The 24,435-nt window shown below is 46.2% G+C and overlaps 2 protein-coding genes across 6 annotated transcripts in view; one reads left to right on the top strand and one right to left on the bottom strand.

Moving 5' to 3' along the window:
* Positions 1 to 600: 600 nt before the first annotated feature.
* On the top strand, positions 601 to 18,588 carry TTC38 (tetratricopeptide repeat domain 38). The gene is made up of 14 exons (XM_081330396.1): positions 601 to 667; positions 4,095 to 4,172; positions 5,675 to 5,756; positions 7,111 to 7,282; positions 8,120 to 8,293; positions 9,345 to 9,420; positions 10,828 to 10,947; positions 11,861 to 11,920; positions 12,542 to 12,580; positions 13,469 to 13,550; positions 14,722 to 14,887; positions 15,880 to 16,039; positions 16,981 to 17,054; positions 18,376 to 18,588. The coding sequence occupies exons 1-14, from the start codon at positions 644 to 646 to the stop codon at positions 18,467 to 18,469; spliced, it is 1,401 nt and encodes a 466-aa protein (XP_081186522.1). The 5' UTR covers positions 601 to 643; the 3' UTR covers positions 18,470 to 18,588.
* A 1,097-nt stretch (positions 18,589 to 19,685) lies between these two features.
* LOC308669603 (protein mono-ADP-ribosyltransferase PARP12-like) overlaps positions 19,686 to 24,435 on the bottom strand; it is a 28,526-nt gene continuing 23,776 nt past the window's right edge. For 4 of the 5 annotated variants that reach the window (XM_081330392.1, XM_081330390.1, XM_081330391.1 and 1 more), the window contains one exon: positions 19,686 to 21,460. In XM_081330392.1, the coding sequence (XP_081186518.1) occupies positions 21,180 to 21,460 (281 nt within the window). In that variant the 3' untranslated portion in view covers positions 19,686 to 21,179. The remainder of the gene's footprint in view (positions 21,461 to 24,435) is intronic. The other variant, XM_081330394.1, reaches the window with a different exon arrangement.

Here is a 24,435-nt window from a genome sequence, read left to right on the forward strand (position 1 = left end):
CTGCCCGACAAGAAATAATAATAATAATAATAATAATAATAATAATAATAATAATAATAATAATAATAATAATAATAATAATAATATAAAGTTGGAAGGGACCTTGGAGGTCATCTAGTCCAACCCCCTGCTCAGGCAGGAAAACCTATACCATTTCAGGCAAATGGCTGTCCAGTCTCTTCTTAAAAACCTCCAGTGTTGGAGCATTCACCACCTCTGGAGGCAGGTTGTTCCACTGGTTAATTGTTCTAACTGTCAGGAAGTTTCTCCTGGGTTCTAGGTATATAGCATAACAGAGTCGGAAGGGACCTTGGAGGTCTTCTAGTCCAACCCCCTGCGCAAGCAGGAGAGGCTATCCCATTTCAGCCAAATGCTCGGGCTCCGGTGACGGAGCAGCCACAAGGGCTGCGGCTTCGGGCACCTCCGAAGGGACCCTCCGCGGGACCGGAGGAGCTGGAGCTCCGGCCGAGGAGACCCGGGGGAGGGGAGCGACGGGCCCGCTCGCCCCGCACCGCCGCCAGGGAGCCCGGCGGGCCGGGGCGGGCCGGTTCTGCCTTTCGAAGGCGGCGCCTGCCCGCCCGCCCCTTCCTGGCTCCGGCTCGGAGCTGCCGGGCAGCGCTCCGCAGACGGCAAACGGGCCGGCATGTCGGCGCTGCGGGACTGCAAGGTGAGGCGGGGGCGAGGCGGGGTCCCGGGGCGGCCGCTGGGGCTCTGGGCCGGGCTGCCCGCCGTTGCGGCGCCCCGGAGCCTCCCGGCCGGCTGCAGGGGTGGGCGGCGCCGGCGAAGGAGCCGCCTGGAACCCGCCGGGGGGCGTTGGGGGCCTCTCCGGTCCCGCCCGGCTTCCTTGCCCGCATCAGCGTTGGGAGGCCGGGGGGCTCCGGGGGTCCCGGGGCCGAGCAGAGGCGAGCGCGGCGAGCGAGCTAGGGAGCCGAGTTCGGATTCAGCCTTTTAGCCCGGAGCTTTCCGGGGTGGCTTCGGGCCGGTCAGCGCCCCCCGGCCCGCCCGCCGCGGGGTCAGCTGAGAGGGGAGGGCAACTTGTGGGCCACCTCGGCTGCTGAGCAGGTCAACGAGGCTCTCGGTTCGGATCCAGCCACGGCGGGGTGTGAGGAGGCGGACTTTGATCCGAAAGCAAGCCATCGCCAGGCAGCCGTAGCTACTCACGGGCCAGATATTTTTTTTCAGGGCTGTGTGTGAAGAAAATACTACGAGTGGGTGATTGTGTGTGCACGTGCGCTCCTGCATGTGCAAGTGTGTGTGCGTGCGCTCGCTCGCCCGCTCACCTTCAAGTTAGTCTTGACCCCTGGAGACTCCTTGGAAATTTCTTGGCAATGTTTTGAAGTTTGGAAACCATTTCCCAGATGGTTTTCAGACTCTGGCTGGACTAGAACTCAGGGTTTCTGGATTTCTAGGTGAAAACCGGCTGGGTGACCTTTGGCCAGTCACCCTCCCTCAGCCCAACCCACAGGGTTGTTGTGGTTGAGTTATTTATCGAGAATAATAAAGGTGGGATGGATATGTGTGTGTGTGTGTGTGTGTGTAAATTTTTTGGCTTGTTAGCAAGCCAAAAAAATTACACAAATATGAGCTGCCACTGCTGTGGCTATTGCCTGTAGATGGCCTTGGGCTAGGCTGAATCTGGGACTAAACTGTATATATGTATATATGTATATGTATATGTATATGTGTATATATATATATATATATATATATATATATATATATATATATATATATATATATATATATATATATATATATGTGTGTGTGTGTGTGTGTGTGTGTGTGTGTGTGTGTGTGTAGATCTTTGGTCATTCGGGTTTTTTCCCATGTAGAATTGAAGGTATAAGAGCAACGTTTCGACGAAATCTCATCCGACGGATGAGATTTCGTCGAAACGTTGCTCTTATACCTTCAATTCTACGTGGGGAAAAAACCTGAATGACCAAAGATCTACATACAAACACCCGCGAAAACCTCAGAAAACATATATATATAAAACCACTACAACTTTGAGGGGAGAGGCCAATCACTATTTGCTAGTTATGGAAATTATGGTTGCTACTATTGATTGTAGCAACAGTAGATCAGGGGATGGAGCAGAAGATGGCGTGAGTTTCTGAACATATAAAGCTATGCAAGATTGGGGGTCTCTAAGTACTTGGAGGGGAGATTACCAGGAGATCCCAGACCTGTGCTAATTGGAGAATCAAAAGACCATCCTAGAAGAAGGGAAGGGGGAGGCCAAGAAAGCAACATGAAGTGAGCAGGCGTTACGCTCAGGTCAAAAAAAGATTTATCGTTCTTCTGCTTGCCGTGTCTTTTGACAGGCCTGGCATCCCCGGTGAGAAATAGCAGTGGTGTTATGAAAAGCAATTATGTCTGTTTTAACTCCCGAGGGAAAAATGTCAAAAGCCGAGTTGTGTAATAATGATGAATTTTGTCTTAGGACGTATTCTCACAGTGCTAAAAGCCGGTGGCATTTGCAGGGCTGGCTATGAATTAAAGCTCTTTCAGTAAGGCATTCGACAAAGTAGACCGCAACCCACTTCTTGGTAAGGTAAAACAATGTGGGATAGACACCATCATCAATTGCACTCAACCTGTGGTCCTCAGTGGAACTACATCTCCATGGAAGAAAGGAAGCCGTGGGGAACCTCAACGGTTCTGTTTTAGGCCCAGTACTCTTCAGTAGCTTCATCAATCATTCAGTAAGGGGATAGAAGGAGAAGCCATCAAATTTGCAGTTGACTCTAAACTGACATCCCAGAAGACAGGCTGAGGACCCAGGTGGACCTTAAACTTCAACACTGTCTAACAGAATGAAATTCAGTGTAGAGAAAAGTCAGGATTTACACTTGGACAAGAAAAAAACAAATGTACAGGTACAGATCGGGTGAAACCTGGCTCAATTGCAGTATCTGTGAGAGGGATCTCGGAGTCCTAGTGGACCATCACTTAAATATAAGCCAGCAGTGTGTGACGGCAGCCAACACAATCATAGGTTGCATTAACAAAGGGATAGAATCAAAATAATGGGAAGTATTAGTACTGCTTTACAAAGCCTTAGTAAGACCACGTTTAGAATATTGTATCCGGTTTTGGCCACCATGTTATAAAAAGGATGTAGAGATGCTGCAAAGAGTGCAGAAAAGACAACAAAGATGATTAGGGCAGGGGTCCCCAACCTCTACTGTGCCGCGGCCTGTCCGAAACCGGGCCGTGGGAGAGATGGGCAAGCATGCATGCGCGAAGCCCCAGTCATGTGGGTGGCAGGAAAGGGAGCACGCGAACCCCCTTGCACGAGCAGAGGGCAGTTGCCCTTGTGTGCGTAGCTCCACTCATGTGAGTGGGGGGCCTGCCCACCGGCCGCTCACACAGACGGAGCTGTGCACCCGCCACTCCTAAGTGCCTCCCCTGCCCGGCCTGGGCCACCAAGCTGGGAAGGTTGGGGACGGCTGTGCTAGAACATCCATCACTTTTGTGGCTGTGTCAGAATCTTTGATTGCAGTTCTGCTCAACCTGTAGAACAACCTTCCATAATTAGTAAATGATGAGCACAGATGTAAGTATCCAAAAGTTGGTACAGGTAGTCCTCAGGGTACAAAGGCACTAAAAAAAAGTGACTTATGACCTTTTTCACACTTAATGGCCATTGCAGCATCCCCAGGGTCAGGTGATCAAAATTTGGATGCTTGGCGACTGGTGTGTGTTTATGATAGTTGCGTTGTCCCGGGGTCTCGAGACCCCCTTTTGCAACCGTCTGATGACATCAGCGAGGAAAGCCAGATTCACTTAACAGTCATGTTACTAGCTTAACAACTGCAGCAAGAAAAGTTGTAAAATGGGTCAAATCTCACGTAACTGTCTTCCTTAGCAACAGACGTTTTGGGCTCAGAGGTGGTTGTGAGTTGGGGACTACCCAGACTATATTTTAATCCATTGGAGGTAATGAAAAAATACAACATTTACCAGAGTTGCATAGATTTTATGCCTCTTTGTTGTTAAAAAAGAAGCAGCATAAACAAGAACTTAAAAATGTCGTTGTGTGTCTTCTGAATTTTGTGCTTCAGTTTTCCATTCTGCATCTTTTCCAGGCCTGGCAGGATGCAGGACTTATCCTTTCAACCACCAGTAATGAGGCTTCTAAACTGTTCGATGCTGCGTTGAATCAGGTGGGAACGAGGAAGAGGTTGCTGAAGGGACGGGGGTGGGGGTGGGGTGGGGCATATAAGCATTCTTATCACTAGTGGTCAATTGCAGGAATTGTGACAAGGGGAGGGGAAAAAGGGGAAATGGCCAGCGGTTTTATACCGTATAGAGAAGCAAGTTGACGGTCGCCCCATCACTGGAGACTTTCAAGAAGAGACTGGACAGCCCCTTGTCTGCAACGGTACAGGGCCTTGTGCTTGAGACTAGATGACCTCCACGGTCCCTCCCAACTCTGTTATTCTGATTCCGGTTATGGTTTTTTGCAAACTTCCTAGCACTTCATAAATGTAGGGGAAGATATTTTGTGTGGGTGTGTGTGTGTGAGGATGCCTGCTTCTTCTCTCCCCCTCCCCATCCCTAGCACAAACTGGTGTCTTGGGTACAATTTTATCTAGATTAGAAATATACACGTGTGACATTTTGGAGAAGGGGTGAATGGTGAATGGGTAGCAAATGCGAATTCCCCCCTAAGAATTCTCTTTATCAGTGGCTGCACACACAAAAGGAAGACAAGTCAGACAGATCCGGGCAATAACTGGGGAACTTTTTTTTCCCCAAGAACTTGCTATTGCTGGCCAGATGGCAGCCATTCTTGAACAAACAGATTTATTATAATGAGTTTGGGTTGCCGACGGCTAAAATACAATTTATTCAAAAGTGCCTGAAGGGAGAGAAAGGTTTAATTCCTAAACAGTGGCTTGTGTTCATTAACCGTTCAGAAAAAAGAGCAAGTTCTTGCCAATAGCTATTTCCTGAATGACTCTTTAATGCTATTGGTTACTGACTGTGTTTGACCTGTTTTATTTCCCTTGACCCTCGTGTTTCACAGATCCTTCATTCATGCTTAGATTTCTTAAGCATCATAAAACACCATGCAGAAAAACTGGTACCACAATGCATTGGTTAATCTGCAAGAAATCACAAAATACTAACTTCATAGCGACCTTTTTGGCAAACCCCAAGACATCTCTTGTGACATCTCTGAGACAAACCTTCTCTTCTGTCAGGTTGGGCAGATCAGACCCCTTTTAAAAAAAGACATTTAATTTGTTTGGGTGCAAATTCCTACATGCGCTGGCGCAAAATCAAGTTGAATAAATTCACACTGAATTTGTGCGTTTTTCATGGAAATCCTGGAAGCAAATTAATTTAATTTAATGTAATTCCACCTAATACTTCTGACATGGTTGGAAGGCTTTGTGAAAGCAGTTGAAAGACTAGTGTTCAGGTTAATGACTGACAAAACAGAAGCCAAGCAAAATCCACTAATAATTTTTTTTAATAAGAATAGAAACAAAAAAGGGACCTTAAGAATATCTTGTTGGGCTTCCATATTTGGAAGAAGTGGCTTTTTAGTGAAAGTTGTCATTCTGGACCTCTTTCACAAAAGGCTTTCTTTACAGTTTTTCCCTTCATTCTTTTCTTTCTTTTTCTTTCTTTACCTTCATTCGCTTCTTTATTCCAGTATGTGACTTGGACAAACGACCAGAGTCTCGGGGGCTTGGAAGGAACCCTTTCAAAACTGCAGGTTGCGGATCCTAACTTTGGTAAGCAAATCTGAGAAGAGTTCGGGATGTGGAACTGCCCAGAATTCTAGAGAAAAGGAACGCGGGATGTCCTCTTCTGAATTTCAAAACTTCAGTATAAAATGGAGCAGGAGTCAGGGCGAGCAGAAGCGACTTGGGAACATGAAGGGAACACGAAGGTCTGGAATAGTTATCTAGTATAACAGCAGAGGTAACTTCTTGACATGGGAAAGGTTGCCCATTTTTTACCCATTTATTTGGGAATGGGTTCCGGTTGACACTCCTAGAGTTGCACCCTGCATGGCTTCAGCACGGCTTCCTTCAACCTGGTTCTGCCTTGAGTTTTCAGCTTCTTCCTGACTGTTGATTAGTCATACTGGGGATGGAGGCGGGGATGGAGTAGGAGGAGGGATACCCAGGTTCTTCTCCATCCTCACATGAGGAACATCCCTGGAGGACTTTGGGTCAGCCCCCCCCCCACCCTTCTCTCTCTGTTCAATGTTACTTCATAGGGTATTTGCTATGGAGGAAAATTCAACGTGGAGTGCTATGCGTACTGTCTTGACTTCCTTCCTTCCTTCCTTCCTTCCTTCTCTCCCTCATCTTTCTTTCTTTTTTTCTTCCTTCCTTCTCTCCCTCATCTTTCTTTCTTTTTTTCTTCCTTCCTTCCCTCTCTCTCTCCCTCCCTCCCTCCCTCATATTCCTTTCTTCTTTCCTTCCTTCCTTCCTTCCTTCCCTCCCTCCCTCATATTCCTTCCTTCCTTCCCTCATCTATCTATCTATCTATCTATCTATCTATCTATCTATCTATCTATCTATCTATCTATCTATCTATCTATCTATCTTCCTTTTTCTTTCTTTCTTTCCTCCTTCCCTCCCTCTCCCTCCCTCATATTTCTTCCTTCTTTCCTTCCTGCCTCTCTCATCTTTCCTTCCTTCCTTCCTTCCTTCCTTCCTTCCTTCCTTCCTTCCTTCCTTCCTTCCTTCCTTCCTTCCTTCCTTCCTTCCTTCCTTCCTTCCTTCCTTCCTTCCTTCCTTCCTTCCTCCCTCCCTCCCTCCCTCTTTCTTTCTTTCTTTCTTTCTTTCTTTCTTTCTTTCTTTCTTTCTTTCTTTCTTTCTTTCTTTCTTTCTTTCCTCCTTCTCTGTCTTCCTCCCTCATATTCCTTTCTTTCTTCCTCCCTCCCTCCTTCCTTTTTATCTTTTAAACATTTACAATATAATAGGCAAATATAACCTATAGTACAGCCACTCTTTTTAAGCTTAGCATAAAGCTTTTAATTTTGTAAAAATATTGTTACTTGGCTGATTCATTGGCTGGTTGATTGCTGCTCAGCTGCCTATAGACTTGAAAAACCTTTCTGACCTTCCTTTGCAGTCATGGGCAACGTGATGGCCAACGGCCTGGTTCTGGTTGGTACCGGGAGTTCAGTGCGGCTGGACAAGAAACTGGATGATGCCATCAAGAACACGGTGTCCCTTTCACACTCTCAGCCACTGACTGAGCGAGAGAAACTGCACGTGTCTGCCCTGGAGCTCTTCGCTCGTGGGTAAGTTGTTCTTTGGATGAATCGCATTTTGCACTTGCGGTCAAATCTCGGTCTGTAGACATCCATAGAATGAGTAGCTTCTCTCCGAGGCCTCCGTTGCAGATGGCGACACCGTGAAGTCTCTTCCCCCTTTGGGGTGGATTTCTGGTTCGCGGTTTTGTGCTCCATTGATTTTTGCCCTTGACCGATAACAGCTTGACCGTATCTCTTGACCATTGCACTAAGCTCTGTGGTTTTGAACTGAAACTTCTGTCTCCCAAGGAAGTGCAGGCCGGGCACTTTCTCCGCATGCTCTAAGGGGCCGTGCTTATCTGGACAAACAGGAACGTTTTGAACTCAGCTCTTTCTCCAGCAAAGCCTGTTTGGAGTGTTCAGAGTTCAGGCCGTCTCTCTCCTCCACAAAGGGTTTGCAGTGAGGGGCTCCTGGGTGGTCTCCGAGCCTGCCTGTCTCCTTGCAGACGTTACCCTAACTAGGTAACATCATCAGGGCTAGTAAGGAGCGGGGTTTGCCGTCGGTTTATATTCTGGTCTCTTGCCTGACTCACATTTAATGATGGTTGCAGCGTCCCAGAGACAGGCCATCCCCTTTTGCGACCTTCGGATGAGCGAAGTCAACGGGGAGGCCAGATCCACTTAACCACCGTGTTATTAATTTAACAACTGCAGTGATTCGCTTCACAAATGTGGCAAGGAAAGTTGTAAAATCGGGCAAAACTCATTTAACAAATTTCTCACTTAGCAACATCAGTTTTGGACCCCATTGTGGCCGTAGATTGAGGACTACCTATACTTACAGCCTCGCGTGGACACTCATTTGTCAACTTTTGTCCTCTGCAGGCAGATGTACCAAGCCTGTGATACGTGGGAACAAATCCTGCAGAGCAATCCGACCGACATGCTGGCCTTAAAATTTGCCCACGATGCGTATTTTTATTTGGGGGCCCAGGATCAAATGAGAGACTCCGTTGCCCGGGTTTATCGTTACTGGACTCCAGATATTCCTCTTAGCAGGTGAGGCAGTTTTGCTTCTGAACTAAGGTGTTCCTTGGCTTAAAAAAACAATTAAGGCCTTTGAGGTTTCCCACTTCTTAATCCAAGAGTGCAAAAGTGAATCGGTGGGATTCCGGTTTAGAACCGAAACGCCATTCTGGCTCCACGTGTTCCCCAAGCTATTATTTTTCCACTGGTGTCGCACAAAGGGCTCCAGTGTGCAAGGGGTTCTGTGCACAGTTTAAGCCTCTTCCGTTTTCTTTCTTCCCTGCTTTTTCCCCTGTTTCCCTTCCCACATTGTTATAAGCCCCAGTGATGTTGCATGCATTGTGACATCACAACCTCACCGCCTGCATTGTGCGACACGGTTTCCCTTTCCAGAAATGCCCCTTAGCCCAAAGTTCTCTAGCTTCCCCTCATTAACAGTCTCTCTGTGTGTGTGTGTGTGTTAAACAAACACAATGGAAGGTGAAAGAATTGGGGAGAAGGTCTGGGAAAGAATGGAATGAACCAGGATTCCATTAGGAAGACTGTGGCGAAGCTTGTGATGAAACACAGAAAAAAAATCCATCTACTCAGCATTCATCCTGGATGAATATATTAACCGTGTTCAATTAACCCACGTTCAGACAGAACACGGGCCCTAAACAGACAGTGGCCCAGGTTTACCCGTCTTGCTAAAGCACAAAGAGTAGAATGCAGAATAAGAGAGTTGGAAGGGTCCTTGGAGGTCTTGTAGTCCGACCCACGCCTTCCTGTCCTTCTGCCTTCCTGCCACCCCCGACCTCGGGGGGCTTCCTGAAGGGGCCACCTGCTCACCTTCAGCAGACTCCAGATTCATCCCCCGGAGGGGGCAGGGAGAGGGGAGACACACCGTGGCCCCTCAAGATAAACCCCAAAGTTAAGATATTGTGCAGTTGCTTAACTTGATCTGGTTTGGGAATTCAGGGACCTCTAACCCAAAGCCAGATGGACTTTGCCTCTCAGCAAAAGTCAGAAATGTTGCTTTGAAGAGGCGTATCCAAGCGCCGCTGATCAGCCTCTGTGTGAAACTTTCCCCTTTTCCCTTTAGCTACATAAAAGGCATGTACGCCTTCGGCCTGGTCGAAACCAACTTCTATTTCCGTGCTCAGAAGATGGCCTTTGAGGTAATGGAAAGGAGACGCAGACCCGTGCCAATGGAGAATCCTGCCCTTCATTTTTTGGCAGAGAAGCTGAGGGGGGGGGGGGGGGGAATCAGAAGAGACCGGTAATATCTCTCTGAGCCACGCAGTTTATTCAAAGGCCGAAGTTTCCAGGAATTCCATCCTCGGATGCAGAAAGAGCTTTAGCCTTTAAATAAAATCTGTTGGCGGCACTATCAAACATGCTCTGATTTTTTGCTACCGTGGGTGCGTGAGCGTGGCTCTTGGTGGCAGATGAGGCCATCTTAATTTCCTAAGAGCTCAACAGAGGAGATTCCTTTGAGATTTCCAAAATGTTGATGCCACCCAGATTTTTGCTCCCAGGAGCAAAGAGGAGACAGAACTGATGCTCAGCTTTAAGAAGATTGTCTCAGCATTGTGTCTTCTTCTCTAACTGGAGCACGTCACCCTCCTCTATAGGGGGGAAAAAAGTCTACGGGAGCATTTGGAGGGATATTATGATCCCAGCGGGATTGACAGAGAGGGAGAAAGAGTGACATCCTAGTAACTGACCAGGTGGAAGGAGGATGGGATGGAAGCTTTGCTTGTCCTCATTTGAGGTTTTGTTGCTGAGTCCAAACTTAATTGTTCTCCTTGGGGGAAGAGGGGCCTTCAGAAGTCCTCCAGGAGAGGACCCAGCATTGCCCAAGGGAGCCTCTAGAGAGGGCATGCGCAGAGTTGGGTCTCTCCTGAGCTGACCCAGACTTGGCTTATTCTTCTCTTCCTCAGCTTAGAGGGTTTTCTGAAGTCTCCAGCTGCATTTCTTCCTGGAACCCTGAGGAACTTTCTGCTAATATACTAGCTAGCCCAGGATAAAGGAACGTCAAGATGATCTCTGGCATGGAGAAGGCGTGAACAAGTTTAAGGGGACTTTTGCAATAGACTTGCACAATATGTTACACAGTCGTGAGAAAGAGGGAAATGTGAGAAAGGAGTTCACCTTAGTTCTGGGAGAGAAGGAAACCTGGAAAGCTTTCAAGATTGACGTTAGCACTGTGAGGTGGCCCAGGTTAAGAAACGTACGCAGCAAGGATTTAAGCGATGCTTTTTATTAGAATAAGGCTTGGCCTGACTGAAAGCTTGGCCGGGTTCTGCTCTGTCCCATCTTACACTAAACAAAATCAAGATGGAGTTCTTACGAATTTCTCTTTTGTGATTCTGTCTGTCTCAGGATTTGTGATCTTTTCCGCCACACTCCCCTTAATGCTTCCTTCCTCATCCCCAAACCCCAGCTGTGCCCCCCTTTACACCTTGCTCAGCTGAATCTGGGTTTGGGGTTCTCCACCGTGTCACTCATGAAAAATCTAGCCAAGTCTTACACGAAGCTTCCTCAGAACGCACCATTTTCTTTCCCCTGCATTCTTCAATTAGGCTTTAGCCATCAATCCGAGGGATGCTTGGTCTGTCCATGCTTTGGCTCACGTGAATGAAATGACAGCGGATTATAAGGGTGGGCTGGCGTTCATGAGGCAAACGGAAAACAACTGGAAGGTAACCGTCTACTTATTTGTTTTTTCTAAAATGGCCACCAGCTTCCTCTGACCCTGAAGGGTTCGTGGCACTTTTTGCCACGTGTCGCATTATGTGGCAACAGTGGCTCCTTATAGGGTAGCTGCAGGTTGGTTGAAAGAGTCAGGGTGGTGACTGAAGCACCGCCTCTCTTTTATGCGTATCTTCTGCAGTGCCTTTTGGAGAGCGGATTCAGTGGTAGCTGCAGACCGCTAGCAGATTTGGAGTGATTTTATCAATATCCTAGATTTTTGTTGCACTTTGGATGCTTGGCTTATTATTGGCGTCTTGTGTGTGATCAGCTTTGCTGTCCCTGGATACTTCACAGGAGACAGATTGGAAAACCAAAATAGGCAAGGAAATGAAATGGTTGATGTTTGGTGATCCATCAGGGAAGCAGCCAAAGGATTGATAGTGAGAAAACTCCATTCGGATCTCGTCACTGTCGCCACTCTGGGGGCAGGTCTTGGCCAAGACGCTGCTTGCTTAAGCCAGGGCTAGGCCGCCTTGGCTCTTTTATGACTCGTGGACTTCGACTCCCAGCTATGCTGGCTGAGGAATTCTGGGATTTGAAGTCCACGAGTCATAAAAGAGCCAAGGCGGCCTAGGCTTAAACCTATTCTTCAGGAATATGGAAGTTTACATCCTGATCTACCTTAGCAGACTATTCTAAGAATGAATATTGCAACAGGGACTGTCAACATCAGGAGAGGGATGGGGGAGCGTATCACATCTGGAACATCAGCCTAGTAGACCAAACTCTTTGGCCTTGGGTTGATCATCCGGGCGTTTCTCTAATGATAGCTTCCGATAATGTACTTCTGGAGGGCGTTTCTCTTCTGCTTGCACCAGAACAACTTTCTATCTTACGGTAATTGTGCTTTCTCCATTCCAGGACTCTGACCTGCTTGCTTGCCACAATTATTGGCACTGGGCGTTATATTTTATTGAAAAGGTAAGTGGACTTTTCCACCACTATCTATCCTTTCAGAAGGGGTCAAAGGCATATGAGAAGGGGAGAGCTGGTATCATCTCAAAGTAGTAGAAATAGAACAAGATGTTAATCATCCCCTTTTTGTGAGAGTCAACCTTGCTTTTGATGCGCAACTTGGATGGAATCAAGGCATTCGCCAGCAGTTCAGAAAGCTCAAAGGGGCACCACAACCGTGAGGGTCAATCATGGGTTTTGCTTTGGCTGACCTTGGGGCAGATGTGGCATCTGGTTTGTGTGTTTTGCGCTGAGTGTGCTGGTTTAGTATTTCTAGTGGGATGATGGGACCTGTTGCACATGCGTGGCTAATTCCTGAAGCTGATGGTGGCAGTGATTTCAGCAGCCACAGTGCGAGTAAGACTCGCACCCGGGGCTGAACCGAGGAAACCTTCTTCCCTTGGCCAGAAATGTGGTGTTTACAAATCATTGTTTGTTGGGCTTTTTATATTCTCCATTTTCTTTCGGATCCCAGTGCTCAGTAATTGCAAGTAGGACAAGGGGTTGCTGGGGTTGGAATATTGAGAAATTAAAATTCTGATGACTCCTTCCTCCCCTTCCTCCTTGCTAATATTATTGTCTGCGCAGGGTGATTATGAGGCCGCTTTGACAATTTATGACACCCACGTAAGTACTAGATTCCTTGCTTTAACCTTATTCTTATCGGTTGCACTCAAAGCAGGGAGTTTTCTTCCTGCAAAATAATTACATTTTTGTACAAAATAAAACTGGATCTGCAAATTGAGCATGCCAATATGATTTACATGATAGGTGCTGCTTTTTTAAAATAATAATACATGCTCCTGAGTACGTAACGAGAGAGTTCTTCAGAGGTAAAGACACACTTCTGTGTACACCAGGTTACACAATCTCTTGTCACAGGGGACCACTGGGGCGGGGAGGGGGGGGTTAGTCTTTTGTTGAGTTGTTAAATCAGTCTGGGGTGTTCGACTTCTCTCTGGAGTTGGAGGTCTCCGTATCTCCGTATCTCTACTGCCAGTTAGAGACAGTCCAGATTCAGCAGTCCAGCTCTGACAGTCCTACACTACCCTGCGGTCGGTTGTGTATGAGTCGGTGCTTGTTTAGTCTGAGAAAAGTGCGAGAGAGAAAAAATCTGTGCTGCAGCAAATTGTGGTTTTTGTGGCTCTCCTGTGCACTTGATATACCGAGGCCCATTTTCTTGTGGGTAGACGATGTTTCTTCTCCCTTGAGGGTACTAGCATGTGTGCACTTTATTGGTTATTTGGGGTTGCAGTAGCCTGGAAAAAATAACAAAATTTGTGCACTGCCTAACTCTTCACTTAAAGGGCTTTCTGCCTTCTGTGAAATCCTTTCTTTTAAGCAGGAATCATAGGGGTAGAGGAAACGCAAAGTAGGAGTAAGGATACAGGAAGAGGAAAAAAACTACCTTTATTTTGATAGCTGTTGAGGAAATTGAACAGTCAAAACAATGCTATCCTTCCCCCCCCCCCAAAAATAGCCCAGTCTAAACTCTTAATGATTTGGGGTTTGCAGGTTGCGCCCAGCTTGCAGCTGAGTGGGACCATGCTGGACGCGGTTGACAACTGCTCCATGCTGTGTAGGCTTGAATTAGAAGGTAAAAAAAAGAGTTTTACTACATATATTTTCTAAATGTCTTCCGGAAGAGATCTCCTTCGTTTTGCTTCACCTTCTTCTTGACGGTTTAAGTTCATATTTATATTCCCTGTCAAACGAAAAGATTTGTTCAGCTCAGTGTGTTGAAAACTGTCAACTGGGTGGGACCCATTGGTGAGTTGTGTTTAATTGGACAAGAGTGAGCAGCTGAGGAAGGCTGAGTTATGTTCTCTTCTGTTGGAAACTGACCAAGGAGAGAAGCAACCTGGAATTCAGGAGAAACTTCCTGACAGTGAGGACAATTAACCGGTGGAACTGCTTGCCCCCAGAAATCCTGGGCGCTCCATCACTGGAGGTTTTTAAGAAGAGGCTGGACAGCCATTGTCTGGAATGGTATAGGGTGTCCTGCTTGAGCAGGGGGCTGGACTAGAAGACCTCCAAGGTCCCTTCCAGCTCTGTTCTATTCTATTCTGTTCCGTTCTGTTGTATCCCATCCCATCTCGCCCTATCCCATCCCAATCCAGTCTAGTCTATCCCATCCCATTCTATGTCTTTCCATTCTGTTCCTGTTCTGTTCTATTCCTGTTCTATTTTGTTCTGTTCTAGTCCTGTTCTATACTATCCTGTTCTGTTCTGTTCTGTTATTCTACTCTACTCTACTCTAGTTTTATTCTGTTCTGTTATTCTATTCTATTATTCTGCTCTTATTCTATTCTGTTTTGTTTAATGAAATTAATCAAAACAATGATAAAATAACCCACAAAATAATCACAAGGTGGCAGTCTGACAACAAAGCAAGCATGACCTCTGCCTTGAGCTTCAGACACGCAGCGGGTGGGTGGGGGTGGGGGGGGGCAAGAGGAGTGAGCACAGTTCTCTTGGGGGGGGGCAAAGGCTGGCAGTTCTTGCTTGCCAGAAAGGAGCAAGGGGAGCTCCTGGCTCCCAAGTGGGGAGGGGGCAGAGCGGAGTCCGTCTTGGGGGGAGGGAACCGGTTTTCACCCGGAGACTGCTGAGCCCAGAATTGGCCCCCAGCAGACGGAGGCTGCAAAGTGTACAAAGCGGTGACTTTATAAGTGACTTTATAAGTGACTCAGACACTTATATTGCCCCCCCCAGCTCGCTCACGGGGAGGCTGGCCAGTTCTCAGACATAAAGTCCTCCTCTCTTCCTAGGGGTGCAGGTGGGTGACAGGTGGGAAGCCGTAAACCAGGTGACGAAGAGACACGCGCAGGACCACACCTTGATCTTCAACGATGTCCACTTTCTGATGGCCTCCCTGGGTGCTCAGGATGAAAAAACCTCCCGTGAGCTTCTCACCACTTTACGGGACCTGGTCCAGTAAGTGACCCAGCCTCCTGGCAGGAGGCCTCCGTGGCCTTAAACGTGGGCTGTTTAAGAGGAGCATCTTCATAAAGCCAGTGGAAGGAAGGGGGGCTGTTTTGGTTTCCTGGACTAGTCTGCAAATGGGGGTCACCCGTTCTTTTCCAAGAACTACAGGACGTCTTTGACTTCAGGTTACAATGGGGAGTAGAATATTGTGGCTAACCAAGGCGGCCGTTAAATGAGTCGCACCCAATTTTACAACCTTCTTGTCCTCTACTTAGAACCACAATTGAGCCCAAATTTTCTGTCGTTAAGTGAGATGTTTGTTAAGTGAGTTATGCCCCATTTTACGACCTTTTTTGTCACCGTTGACGAGAAAAAAGCCTGCAGCTTTTCACTGTGTTCAGCTTCTTAATGAGCTTGAAGTGCTGTTGATATCAAGCATGGCTGCCCATAAAAATATAAATTCAGTCTTAACCTGCCAAATCTGAGGAATGTTGCCCAATCATCAGGCAAAAGAACTCAGTGGGATCTCTGATGCACTTCCAGCAACACGAGGCAGTCATTCAGTGAGTCACGAATAAGTTTATGACCTTTTTTGCCATGGTTGTTAAGCGAATTGCTGCAGTTGTTAAGTGAATCATGTCATTAAGTGAAGCCAGCTTCTCCCATTGACTTTGTGTGCCGGAAGTTGTCTGGGAAGGTGACAAATGTCAATCATGGTGACCCTGAACCATCTTAAATGCATGCTGGTTGTCCAAATTTTTATCATTTGACTTTTGGGGTGTTCCGGTGGTTGCCTCTGTTTTCAGTGTGGCAACTTCAAACCGTTGCTAAATGAATGGCTGTAAGTCAAGGGTTGCCTACAGTGACAGATTTGAACCTTCTTTGCTTGGGACTTCCTCTGGGCTCTCTGCCCTTGCAGTGCCAGTGAGAAATGTTTTCCTTCGGGGCTATTAATGGCCCAATTTCACACGGGTCGCTTCCCATCTGGGTCTCTTTCCTAGGACGCCCAACGAAGATGACGAGCTGCGCCTGGTTCCCAGTCTGGGGCTGCCTCTTCTCCAAGCCTTTGTGGAGTTTGACCAGGGACATTACGACAGGGTGGTGGAGCTGCTGTACCCCATTCGATATCAGGTGGTTAAGATAGGAGGGAGCGACGCCCAGGTGAGGAGGGAACCAGGTTTTGCTGGCGTTTTCGTAAGTGTTTTGTCCCTTTATCCCAGGGTTTCCCAGCCTGGGCCACTTTAATTAGGCTGGCTGAAGAATTCTGGGAGTTGTAGTCCCACGCACCCCAAAGTGGCCCTGGTTGAGAAATTTACTGGTTTATCCTGTTAGGGGTGGGAGACCTCAGGAAGTTGTGTCCTACACACATACACAAATCAAGAGTGACTGAGAAGCGCAAGAGATCCATAACTTAGGTTTGGAAACTCAGTAAAGACCCAAGATGTCATTTGAATAAAGTGTCAGATGGGCTCCTCGACCCTGGTTTCCAGGGCCCCCCGCCTCCAGGGGCATGCCGCATGCAGAATGGAAGGCCTTCAGCTGGCTGGTGGGACCGGAACACCCATTTTGCGATCTTCCTAACACTTGGGTGCAGTCTTCCAAGTGTGGCCTTACCAAGGCATTGTAAAGTGGTATTAATACTTCATGTGATCTTGATTCTATTAGCCTAAGTAGGGGGGTATTCATGGGGGGGGGAAATCAAACAGGTCCAGAGGGTGGCCGAGACCATGTCATCAAAAGCCCACCTCTTTTTTCGTGTATGCAACGGATGTCAAAAAAGAGGCGGAGCTTCATCCTGGCCAATATCTTGACTTTTTCCAACCTTCCGCTGCAGATGTTGCAGTCTGAGGGTTTGCCAACCTGAGCAGCAAGCATGAGTATAATTCATCCTCAGCACCACTTTCCACCTTAGAGCCCAGAGCAGAGGCCGTTGATTTAAAAATAAAATTTTGGAAAGGCAGACACTCCTTTCCTTTCTAATTCTATATTGGGTAACTGCTGCAAGCTTCCTTTGCCTTTACACCTAATCGGTTCCAGACGCTCACCCTGCAGTCACCTTGCTAGGAATAACTACATCTCTTCTACATCTCCTTCTCTTCCAGAGAGATATTTTTGCCCAGTTCCTGATTCACGCTGCTTTAAAAGCTGAATCTAAAGCCAACCAAAGACTTGCTAGGTAAGTACAACATGTGCTGGATTCTGGATTTTACCTGGCTGAAAGACAGCAATGAACGTAGAGGTGAATCCTGGTTGCAATCAGCAAGAGGATCAGGGATTCAGTTTCTGAATGGTTGACGTGGCGGAAAGTTCTGCAGCCACCACCAGATAGCAAGGAAGTCCATTTTCTTTGGAGGAGACATGAACATCTGTTATTATATGAAAGAAGGCAAGAACTTTTTGCTTTTATTTTGAATGCGTACAGTTCGTTACAGACTCCCATTAGAGAATGATTATTAGCCCATCCCCTGCTATTAATTAACTTGCAGTTAAATTGTATCTGCCCGGAAATGCAATCTAAACCATTTTGGTATTACCAAAAAAGCTAACAGCTTTCCTCAATTCCAGCTGGAGGCTTGCGACTGCCTGGAGACGCCTTGTTCTCTTTTATCATCTTGTCCCTATTTCAAGATGTTTTTCTGATTTCTCAGTGTGATCCACAGATGTGGGATTGACTGCTGGGACCAAACAGTCCTGCTTAGTTTTTTTTTTAAGATGAACTATTTTGTAGTTTACTCTGTAGTTTTTATTTAGTCCAGATCACTGACCTGTAATGGGGAATTTGATTTGATTAACCAGGATTAGTAGGTACGGTCATTTATTAAATTATTTTTGAAGGCGTGATAAGGTGATTTGGCTGAAAAATTAAAATGAGTTTTGAAAAATTCTCCAATGATAGATACTTGTGTTGAATTCTGTTGATGTTGATTAGCTGAATTGGCAACAGTTAGTTTCTTCATGGAATCAGAGTTGTAATGCACTTTTAAGATATCCTTTAGTGTTTAGTCCAACCCCATGTTCAGCCAGGATCCACTACAGCAGGGATGGGCAACTAAGGCTCCCTTACAGACGGTGAACTTCAACTCCCAGAATTCCTGAGCCACCATGAAGGCAAACGGGTTGTAAGGGGGCCGTAGTTGCCCAGTTGACAGATGGCTACCCAGCCTATTCTTGAAGACCTTGTAATTTTGAATGGCCACTAAACAAATGGTTGCAACTGGAGCATATCTCTATGGATTTCCAGCTGTGGAATTCTGGGATTTGAAGTCCACCCATTGAAAGTTACTGAGGTCCAGAAACCCTGGGCTAGCTAGACGGTTCATGAAATTCCTCCCAGGTGTGGTTTTATAGCTACCTTTGAGGTCTGCCAAGAAAGTTGCACTTCTTTTCACCCGGCCCTTCCAGGTCTTATCTGGGGAAGTCTGAGGAAGCTTCGGGTTTAAAAAAGTTCTTCTGCTCAAGATAAAATGTTTCAAGAGTTTTGTCCCTTTGTTCTTTAGGTGCCTCCTTATAGAACGTGATGAACTCAGACCAAACTCGCCACTAACTGAGCGACTGATGCGAAAAGCAGTAGCTCTTCACGCCGTGGGATAAATCCAGCTTCCAAGTTAAGGAAATTGTTGCCCAACCTTGCATAACTCCAAGGAATTTGTGTGTTCTTTAGTAAATAGTATCTGGAAGATTCACCCTTGCTTAATATTGCCCCATCTTGATCTTCTCCTCCGTAGTTTATTGAATGTTACTTGCTTCCATGCAGCTCTATAGAAACAAAAAGGCAGCCAAATAAAGAAGGCATCTGCTTGGTGCTAATTTACAAATTCTATTTAAAAAATTAATGGGGTACAATTTGGGCTGCAGGGCTATCAAATAAACATTTGGTTATTCAGAAAGTACGAATTTATTGCCTGTTTTTTTTAAAAAAAGGTTAAATTCTGGATCTCAAAACGTGTACATGCATAATAGACAGCCCTGTGAAATTTAGGTGACCAGCAAAGTGATGGGGAAAAACTGTCCCCAAGCCTAGTTGTTTTGGCTTGCAAGGCCATCCCCAGGGGAGGAGTTGAAAGCGTTTCGTGTCCAGGAGGTGAGGGGTCTGCAGACATTTTCTCAGCCCTCCTTCTGACCTGCACAATATACAGGTCCTTCCTCAGTGGAAGGCAGGCTGGTTGCAGTCCTAACTATCCGCTGGAGTCTGGACCTGCCCCGTTTGGTTGCTGTGCCAGAACAGTTGTAGACGTACAAAGGACAGGCTCAACAATTCCTCTGTAGAACCGTATCAGCAGTTTCTGGGACAGTCTGAACTTTCTGCGGGAAGAAAATTCTTCATTGTGCCTTCTTAATGATGGTTCTAATGTGAGCTGTCCATTTCAAGTCTTTGGAGATTATAGAAGCCCCAAATTTGAAGGGCTCTGCTGCTGATACTGCCCTGTTGAATATGGTCTAAGACAGGGGTAGGCAACCTCGGCTCTTTTATGACTCATGGACTTCAACTCCCAGAATTCCTAAGTCAGCATAACCGATTCAGGAATTCTGGAAGTTGAAGTCCAGGAGTCATAAAAGAGCTGAGGTTGCCTACCCCTGGTCTAAGAAGTGATTTTAAAGTTCCTCCTAAAATTCTCGCGTCTCTAGTTTTAAGCCTGCTTATCTCCAGACTGTCCCAGCTGCACCACAGGGCCAGTTGATCAACCTCCCGTCTATTAGGCGGACTCCTCCCCACCTCCAATCAGGCCCACAGCCGTTGTATCATCTGCAAATTGCCCAGACGTACACAATTTACAGATGAGGAACATAAAAAAAGACAACCGCATGCTAAAATTAACGTTTTATTCATGAAGCGTATTAGCAGGGAGGTACAAATATCGAAGTACAAAAAACACTACAGCAATCCTCAACTTATGACAACAGGAGCAGGAACGTCTGTTGCCAAGTAATGTGACCACACCGACTTATGGCAGCAATCCTGGCTCCCCCCCCCCCGGTTGTGGTCGTTAAGCGACTACCCACCCAAGCGAAGCCCAGCTGCCAGGCGTGGGAAAGGAAAACCCCCATGCCCAGCGCCTGGTGCGGCGTGATCTGGTTTAGGCTGGCTTCTGGCTTTTTCCTTTCTGCAGCCAAAGCCCAGCGCAGCAGCCAGGCCCGGCTCCCTGCATTGGCGGTGGGTGCCAGATGGCGAAGCTAGGGTGCTGGAGTGCCGGGCAGCAGGGGGCCAAAGGGCAGATAAATTTGGGGGGGGGGAGAGAGGCCGGTGTGTGTGTGGTGGTGGGGAGTTAAAGTGCCCCTATAGTCGTAATTGGGTGTGGGCTGCCAGTCCCCAAATCCCGGTCAGGTGAGTGGCACTGCAGCAGCTTTAAACTTCAGATCTGGCTCTTAAGTCTCTTTGCTCAGGAACGCTGTACGTTTGAGCAGCCACTGAACAAAGCGTCCTAAGTCAAGGATTATCTTTACAGAGCAACAGAGATTTTCTTTATAAGACACAACTAGATGTTTCTTGATATCGAGGTTAACTTTTATTCCTGGGCTTAATGCCAACCCTGGTCCCACAATGATGCTTTTCAAGCCAACCTGCAAAAACAACCAGCGTCGCATTTTCCCAATTGTATAATTGTTACGTAAATATGAAAAACAAGGAAATGTAATACTAATCTTGCGTAAAATGAAAAAGTGAGGATCACACACTTGCTAAACTGAAAATATGAAGCTGCTGAAGCTGGAAGCCAGGAAGTATTACATCAAATCATTTAAGAGAAAACAGGAGGGGGAGGATGGTGTGCATGGAATCATGATTGTGTTAGCTGAAATAGAAAACGAAGAACTTTAATCACGGACTCAGAACCACAGGTATTATTTTCAAACCACTGGATCTTACAGCTGACGCGAACTTTCACTTGTACGCGGAGCAAACGAGTTTCTTTTGATAATCACTCACTGTATGTCTTCAGTATTAACAATTTGCATCCGTCTAGGAGGACAAGAGTATAAATATAGTTTGTCCAACCTTACTGATGGATTAAACACCCATCCATAATAAACATGATATATTAAAAGCTAAAGGCTGAAGAGAAACAAAAACTTGTTTACTAAGAAACGAGATTAGTAAAAATCGATTAAAAAACCCTAATCTTTACAAATTTTCCGTATTCTTAAAACATCTGTGTGATAAAAGTAGAGTAGGGTTTCTATCCATCAACAATAGCGATTCAACTTTGCATACTCATCTGAACGCTTCCATAAAATCGGATCGATTTGAGAAGAAGGGCCATATGCATTTAAACTGCTAAGATTATGAGAACATAAAGCCATTTTTTTAAGATAAAATGCATTTCTTTTCTTCGCTGTAAAAGATAAGATATGCAGGATAAGCCTGATGCTTCTCAAAAATGACGAAGACAGATGGGTTTACTGTATGATCCACACAGCTGTCGTAGGTGTCAAGCGTGCCGGTCAGTTTCGCTGGAGGGCGAGTGTACATCGGGTGCCCCACAGCAAATTCTCCTACGAGGACTTGCGCTACGAACATCACCTTCTCCTCGTCCTTCGCCTGGCAGTAATTGTCAGAATAGCTGGCATCTCTAGCAAAGTAGCTTCCTTGAAGGCAGCACAGGGGGGAAAAAAGACATTTAAAATGCATCCCACAGACAGGAGAGTTCCTTGAGTCTAACCCACGGCTCTTCAAACTTGGCCTTTTTATGACTTGTGGACTTCAACTCCCAGAATTCCTCAGCCAATTGAAGTCCACAAGTCATAAAAGGGCCAAGTTTGAAGACGCCTGGTCCAATCTAACTAACCTTCCTTCCCACACACAGTACATGGCTGGGCTTTGCTCCTAGCTAGCCTATGTGTTCCCGCTGACGGAGAACTTTTAACCCTACTCATCGCTTCCACTGAGTTGCTGGGAGGTTGCGGAGCTTACAATTTCGAAAGAAGGCCGCGTGAGTGAATCCCACACTTCAACTGAAAACTCAAGAACGGATGTTGTGGATTTCAAGATTTTCATTTTTTTTTCTTCACATCCTGCCTTTATTATTCTTGGAAATAACTCAAGGCAGCAAACATACCTAATACTCCTTCCTCCTCCTCCTCCTGCCCCACCACAGGCACCCCCTGAAGCGGATGGGGTCTTGAAAGAGGGACTGTCCCTAAGACCCCTGCCAGTTAGAACTCAAGACTTTCAAATTCTAGTCTGGGACCTTCATCACAAGACCAAACTAAGATGATTGTCTGAAGAGCTTCATCTCCGGGGGAGAAGTGATATAATTTCAGTAAAAATTTTAATTACAAGAGTAAAATCTAACATAAACTAAAAAGAAAGAAAAATGAAGAACAGAAGGAATAAAATTTGTTGGAAAAGAAAAAACAGGAAGGAAATAAGAGAAAAATGGATGAAAAAGCGACTTCCGATCTTCAACACAAGTACAAATAATTTTTGCAACTCGGCTTACAACCAATGTTCATTCCTAAATGGATGATAACCCAGCCACCTAGGCACAAATGACCAGGCTGTATGGTCACAAAGGAGAAGGCCCTAATGATGGGAAAGGTGGAAGGAGATGGACTTGGTTGCAGAGGTGATGGGGAAGCCACTGGAAAAGCTGAAGGACCAGGTTAGAAGCACGGCAGAGAAAATCAATCTATGTGGTTGCTAAGAGTCACCTTGTAGGGGAGATGGGTGGCACAGAAATTTAATAAATAACAAAATAAAAACAAATAAAATAAAAGCCAACGACGACTTGGGGGCGTGCAACCAATCACACCAATGTACATCACTAAACTTTGGTTCCAAAATGAAAATCACCCACTTGCTAGAATTCTTGTAACTTCTATTCTGTCCATCGGTTCTAAGTCACCTTTTTCAGACTTTTGAACGGTCACTACATGAACCGTGCTAAGTCGAGGACTACCTGTATTGCAGGGAAGACCAGGCAGTATGTAACTCCGTTCCCTGAACTACCCAACTCCCACAGGGAGATAATATGTAAAAAGAACCGTTTCTTGTAGAAGGGGATAGAGGCAGCCCAGTTAAACTGTGGGGTCCTCGGTGCCCTCTGAGCTGGGCTGTCTGCTTGCAGATGTTTCACTACCCAGCTAGCTAAACAATCAATTTATTATTACAGCCAGAGGCCAACGCATAAATCAAACCTTCAAATAAAACTAAGTAGAACCAACACAAGAAGACACTGCAATATATTACAGTTCATGATGCAATCAACGGGTGACCAAGGTCTACAGACAGTAAAACTAGCCAGCTTCAGAAAAACTGAATCATACTGACCTGGCAATAAAAATACATTGAGTATAGTCTAATGCTGGATAAAAACAAGTAATAAAATCAATTAAACATATCTAAAAGGATTATTTATGTTCCTGGCGAATTCCCAATGCTGCTGCGCAGAATCTGGCCACCTGCGCCGGGATCTCTGCCTGCGCGTCCTTAAGCAGCCCCTGGAGATAAAAGACTTCCCAAACGACCAGGATAGCTGTCAATTATGGGCAGGAGACGGTTTTCCCGACTGGCTTGTAGGAGGAGCGTCGAAGGAGTAGATGTCCAATGGTCTCCACCTCTCCTGAGCCGCAGGAGCAGAGTCTTTCAGACAGCGGCGTCTTCTTGTACTTGCCGTACAGGACGGCCGATGGAAACGCATGGCACCGGGCGAGCGAGAATGCTTTCCAGTGGTTTACTGACTCCAACTAAGATACCTGGCGGGTGTAACCACCTTTAAGTACCCAACTAGCTAACATTATCAGTGCCAGTGAGTTGCTCCCTGTTCATACATAGTAGTTTGCCTGCCCACTGGGGGTGTGGTCATCTCCTTAATAATTCCTTAATTAGGTTTTTTTTATGCTTGATTGGTTGTCTGGTGTTAATCCCGCCTTATGTGGGTGGCTGGAGGGACCCCCTTCTACTCTTTTGTTTCCTTCTTAGCTTTTTTACTGCCTCTTTTGAATGGTATGTAAATTTTGTTTATTTCTATATTAATAGATAATTTGTCTGAGCACCAAGCTTCTAGGAATTCCCTAGTATTTTTGGACTTCGCTCGGTCGAGGACGTGGAGTTTCCAGGTTGAATTTGTGGCTAAATTTGTCCCTGTGTTGCGAGATTTAAGTTTTTGTCGTGTCTTCTGACTGCTAATTGGAAATAGGGATGCGATGTTAATCTCAGTGGCTATTATAGTCCTTACATTGTTGTGTTGCAGATTTCTTCTGTTTTTTTTTCTTTTTGGGCTACTGGATCTTTTTTCTTTACTTATGATGTTTTGGAGGGCTTTAGTTGCTTTGTGTGCCACCAGGATGCTGTGTGATTGCAACAGTCTGTTTGTTATTTCTGACACATTATTTGACATAACTTGTGTTGACTGTGCTGTGGTGGGCTGAGAAGTCATGCACTTTTTGATGAAGTTGCCTGGCTTCGCTAGAAGACGTTGTGTAGATAACCTGTTTCCTTTTTTCTGATATTCTGGGTTGATGCAGTGTGCTTCTGCTTCTCTGAATGTTGTTGTCACACAGCTCCTCTTAGGGCAGCTGGGTTGTTGCTTTGATAACAGAACACTTGATTAGTGTGTGTT

The sequence above is a fragment of the Vipera berus genome (genome assembly GCF_964194415.1).
Source record: "Vipera berus genome assembly, chromosome: 6".
Classification (NCBI taxonomy): Eukaryota; Metazoa; Chordata; class Lepidosauria; order Squamata; family Viperidae; genus Vipera; species Vipera berus.

What these genes read in the sequence shown, in the direction of transcription:
- TTC38 (XM_081330396.1), top strand. Translation starts at nt 644, where the DNA reads ATGTCGGCGCTGCGGGACTGCAAG. An exon ending in TAGGAGGGAGCGACGCCCAG is followed by an intron (nt 16,040 to 16,980) that starts GTGAGGAGGGAA and finishes CTTCTCTTCCAG; the next exon opens with AGAGATATTTTTGCCCAGTT. An exon ending in GCCAACCAAAGACTTGCTAG is followed by an intron (nt 17,055 to 18,375) that starts GTAAGTACAACA and finishes TTTGTTCTTTAG; the next exon opens with GTGCCTCCTTATAGAACGTG.